At 35.8% G+C, this 5514-nt stretch overlaps 1 protein-coding gene across 1 annotated transcript; it reads left to right on the top strand.

Annotated features, from left to right (window-relative positions):
* The first annotated feature begins 392 nt into the window (after positions 1-392).
* LOC114755595 (uncharacterized) lies at positions 393-1883 on the top strand. Its single transcript, XM_028944479.1, has 2 exons — positions 393-405; positions 1480-1883. The coding sequence occupies exons 1-2, from the start codon at positions 393-395 to the stop codon at positions 1881-1883; spliced, it is 417 nt and encodes a 138-aa protein (XP_028800312.1).
* Positions 1884-5514: the final 3631 nt, after the last annotated feature.

The raw sequence follows: 5514 nt of genomic DNA on the forward strand, positions 1-5514 counted from the left end.
GTTTTATAATTTGTTGTAAACTATTTTTCTATGTTTTAGAGGGGTATGTTTTCAGTCATTTGGAATGGAAGGAAGGAGAATATTTATCTCTCCGATGACCACCGTAATCCCCTCCATCGCTGGAAACTATGGCTGATGCGGCGGCTATGAGGGCTGCCGAACCGGGTCTCGAGCGGGTCTGGAATCAGGTTGACCTAACCCGATTCCATGAGGAAGGAGACCCAGCACCAGAAACGCTGCCGTTTTGGATTTGAGAAGGCTTCTCTGTTTGGTTCTAAAACGGCGTCGTTTCAGGCTTAAGTGAAACTCGCCGTTTCATTTACTCAGATTTGGGCCAGCTATTTTGGGCCGCGTTTCGGGCTTTATAAAAAAAAAAATTGTGTTTGGACCGAATGGGATTTCTGGGTTTGTAATCATTTTTTTTTTGAACTAGGCCGAGAAAGATTGGGTTTATGAGATTTTCTTTTTTTCTTCTCTTCTCTTGGTCTGGGCCTCTTTCTGTTTGGGCCTACTGTTTTATTAAAAAAAAAATCGCATAGAAATCAATTTTGGTCACTGTTTGGTTACTGGGCTTCTGTTTTGGGCCAGAACAATTATTTTGTTATTTAGAATGTTCCTTTTGGGCCTATTTTGATTAAACTCTGTTTAGCCCATTTATTATTATTTTCCAGAATCAGTTCATGTTAAATAAATAATTAATTGCAAGTTATTTATTTATTTGAAAATAGTTTTCACATGTAATTTAATTTTATGCAAATATTTGAATTGTTTAAATAAAGATAAAAGTTAACCTTAGCTATTTCATATCTTGTGTAAATTTGCAAAATTGTTTGTTGAAAAATTGTTTATTTGCCTAAATTTTTGGATACTAGATTTTGGGCAATTTGGTTATTTACTTGAATTTTGCAATGTTCATTTTTAGAAGAAATATGCTGAGGTTAATATTTAAACAATTATTTGGATGCATAAAAATAGTGGGAGAATTTAGTTCAGTTATTTACTTGTTGATTAAATTAATTGCTTAAATTCTCCATTGAGATGTGCATATACTGGACTTAAATGCACTTGTATGATATTTGTGATTAGCATGCTTCTTTAAGGAGTAGCCACAGCATCCTTTATCTATTGTATGCGATATAAATCACATAATAGACTTATAAAATATCAATTGTAATTAAATATGCATTCATGATTCATCTTTGCCCACAGGTAGATAATTATCAATGTATATTTAATTAGGGTGGGATAGAATTGCCTTGTATTTTCTGAGTAGCCCACAGGTATTAGGAAATATAAATGCGTTCTAGTTCCATCAATATGAGATAAATACATGCTATGCTAATTTCTTTGCCCACAGGGAGAACTTAGTGATACGTATTTATAATTGTATGCTTTATTAATGTTTTAAGCATACATGGCACAATTATTGTGAATTGTCTCTATTTATTTGGAAGTTTGACTGATTTTCTAATATTGCAGCTGCATTTACTATCCTTAACATAGTTGCTGATGCTAGTAACAAAATTATACTTGATGGTACTAACTACCCTGATTGGAGGGAAGACATTGCTTTACATCTCGGTTGTCTGAACATGGACTATGTCCTGGAAACTGAAAGGCCTCCCAAACTAGCTGATGGCTTGACTGACAAAGAGGCCAAAGAGTATTATGAATCCTGGGAGAAAAACAATCGCCTTACTCTCCTGCTGATCAAAACAAGGATTGCTAGGAGCATTCGGGGAGCAATCCCTAAATGCGAAACTGCTAAAGAATACCTAGAAGCTGTGGACAAACAGTTCAAACCGACAGACAAGCAGATGGGGCGCACCATTATGTCGGAATTATGTGCCATGAGGCTTACAGGTATAGGCGGTACTAGGTAGCATATAATGAAGATGAGAGATTTATCCTCTCAGTTGAAATCCTCCTTCGATATACGATTTGTGGAATCTAGGAATGCTAAGTTTCTTGAGAATGATGTGATTAGTGGGAGTGATCAGATAGGAATTGATCACATAGAAGAGACCACTAGCACAAATGGTGAGGGAACATCAATTGTCAATGACTCTTCTTTAGTTAGAGCTATCATACAACATGATGTGGATCCCATAACTCAAGTTGATGATGCTGGACATCAGGAACATATGCAAGCTGACCAACCTGTCACAGAAGTAGAACCACCACAGAATGTGACAGAGGATGTTCCTGATGAGCAACCTCAGCTGACCCAAGAAGTTGAACTGAGGAGGTCAACTAGAGAGAGAAAGCCGGCATTACCTAGTGACTACGTTGTGTACTTCACTGAAATTGACTGTAATGTTAGTATTGAAAATGATCCTTTGACCTTTACTCAAGCCATGAAGAATGAGAATTGCAAGTTGTGGCATGATGCCATGATCGAGGAAATGAACTCTATGGCAAACAACCAAGTATGGGAGCTTGTAGAGTTACCTAGTGGGTCTAAAGCCATTGGCTGTAAGTGGGTTTACAAAACCAAAAGAGACTCACAAGGTAACATTGATCGTTACAAAGCAAGGTTGGTTGCCAAGGGTTTTACGCAAGTGGAAGGAATCGACTACAGAGAAACATTTTCTCCTGTATCAAAGAAGGATTCATTCCGCATTATCATGGCATTAGTTGCACACTTTGATATGGAATTGCATCAAATGGATGTTAAAACTGCATTTCTCAATGGTGATCTTGACGAAGAGGTCTATATGAAGCAGCCTAAGGGATTCATTGCGAAAGGCAAAGAAAACTTGGTATGCAAGCTAAAGAAATCAATATATGGTTTAAAGCAAGCCTCACAACAGTGGTACTTGAAGTTCCATAAGGTGATCACATCATTTGGTTTCGATGAGAACATCATGGATGAATGCATATACCATAAGGTTAGTGGGAGCAATATCATATTTTTGATTTTATATGTCGATGACATATTACTTGCAACCAACGATCTAGGACTATTGCACGAGGTGAAACAGTTTCTGTTTAAGAACTTTGATATGAAAGATATGGGTGAGGCATCTTATGTCATTGGCATTAAGATCCATAGGGATAGGACTCAAGGTCTTTTAGGCCTATCTCAAGAAACCTATATAAACAAAGTTCTTGAACGATTCTAGATGAAGAACTGTTCAACCAACGTGACTCCTTTAGAGAAAGGAGACAAATTCAGTCTAGATCAGTGTCCTAAAACCGAGCTCAAGAAAAGGCAAATGGAAAGGATCCCATATGCCTCAGCAGTAGGAAGTTTAATGTATGCACAGGTTTGCACTAGACCTGATATAGCTTTTGCTGTGGGCATGCTGGGAAGGTACCAAAGTAATCCTGGTGAGGCCCATTGGACAGCTGCAAAGAAAGTGTTTAGATACCTACAAGGGACTAAACACTACATGCTTACATATAAGAGGACAGAGAATCTAGAAGTGACTAGTTACTCAGACTCTGATTTGGGAGGATGTTTGGACACAAATAAGTCTACGAATGGTTATATCTTCCTACTAGCAGAAGGAGCCATATCATGGAAGAGTACAAAACAAACTCTAACGGCTCCTTCTACTGGTGATGCTGAGTACATTGCATGTTTTGAGGCAAGTTCACAAGCAATCTGGATAAAGAATTTCATTGTTGGGCTTAAGATTGTTGATTCAATCTCTAGGCCAATCAGAATGTACTGTGATAACACCGCTGTAGTGGCCATAGCCAACAACAAGAGGAATAAGAGTCGAAGTAAGTTCGTTGAACTGAAATTCCTATGCTTGAAAGAAAGGGTTATGGATGGCCAAATTTCGGTTGAACACATCGGTACAAAGGAAATGCTAGCTGATCCTTTGACTAAAGGGTTGAAACCGAATGACTTTGTTTCATACGTACCTCACATGGGACTTCGTCCTCCAATTGATTAGTTGAGGTATGAGCAATGAAATTTATGGTTTGTCATATCTTGTTATGATTGTATATACATGTGTTTTTGAGGTTGATAAACATAAAGTAGGAACCGAACAAAATTGAATTTGTTCATAAAGGTATACCCATTAAGTAAGGATGCTGCCTGTGATGCATGGAAGATAATACCCGACTTGAGGGGACTTGTCGCCATGATTATTGCAGTATAGCCTTAGCTTACTGAGGCACGGCAATTGACATACGTATAAGGGCCAAGTGGGAGAATGTTAGATATTTTATTATAATTATTATTTAGATATATATTAGGAAATTAATAAAATACTCTGAGTGTGGCCCTTTCAGTCAAACAAGGCCTAAGCCCAGTAGGGTTAAGCTTTTCAGTCCATATATGTGTTGATAACTCTCTGATGGTGAGACACACAACAATTGAGTTGACGGCTGAATATTCTAAGAGTGAGTGAAATACCTATCTGCTCTTTTGAGGTTCCTTGACTGGTGACGGCTAATCCAGTTGCTATCACTGTGCCCTATTCCAGTCAGAAGAGACCTGAACAACTCTTTTCTTCTAACTGTTGTTCTCTTTTGCAGCTCTATTCCCCTATCTCAGATCCCGAGATAATCAAGATAAGACAAATGGCAAGAGGTACATAAAGATTCTTCCGCTGTATTATTTTATAAGAAGATTCACATCTCTTTATTGTTTTATTTATTTGTATTGTGAATCTGTCTTACACGTTAAGCTTGTGAGAAGCGTTATCCATGCAAAGATTATAAGAAATGTTTGACCAAATCACATGGATTAAAAAATTAATTAAAAATGATTAGAGATAATAAATATGTAAAGATTATAAATTTTCTTCTCAAAAATATTCTTATATATGAGGGGAGAGTATATGAGAGAATAAGAAAATTATTAGGATAAAGAGAATGATGCTTGAGAAAATGAGATAATAATTATATTGGGTCTTAAAATAAATAATGGGGGCACAATAGAAAAACAACCAAAAAAATTTGAAACATCTTATAAAAGTTTCTTATAAATAAAGAAAAGATAAAAATGACGGTTGTTCCTTATTAACTGGACGGTGGGAGTAGTTATTTGCATACCTTGCCCTGCTTCAACTTGTGTCTTGGTTAAATTAGTGTATGTGAAAATTTAAGGGATAATTAATCTCTAGGTCTTTATAGCTTCATCTGATTTTTAATTAGGTTCTTATAAATTTTTTTATTATAATAATTTCTTATTTATAGACTATTAGTATTCATAGATAAAGAACAAAAACTACAAAGACCTAATTAAAAATAAGATAAAATAATAAGGACCTGATTAAAAAAATTATAAGAACTTGATTAAAAACATGTGAAATTATAAAGATATGATAAAAAGAAAAAAATTACAGGGACCTGCTTAAAAACTGATTGAAACTATAAGAACTTGCATATTAATTATCCCAAAATTTAATCATCAACTGGATTGTTGGTACGAAGTCTTTGTGAAAATGATTCTCTGGTAATTATTTTATCATATGATACGATGAATGCACTTGTGAAATCACAAAATTAATCGAATTTGAGCCTATGAAGTTGTTTTTTTCTTTTGTGGGC

The sequence above is a fragment of the Neltuma alba genome, unplaced genomic scaffold (genome assembly GCF_004799145.2).
Source record: "Neltuma alba isolate B1F8T4 unplaced genomic scaffold, ASM479914v2 tig00010294_pilon, whole genome shotgun sequence".
Classification (NCBI taxonomy): Eukaryota; Viridiplantae; Streptophyta; class Magnoliopsida; order Fabales; family Fabaceae; genus Neltuma; species Neltuma alba.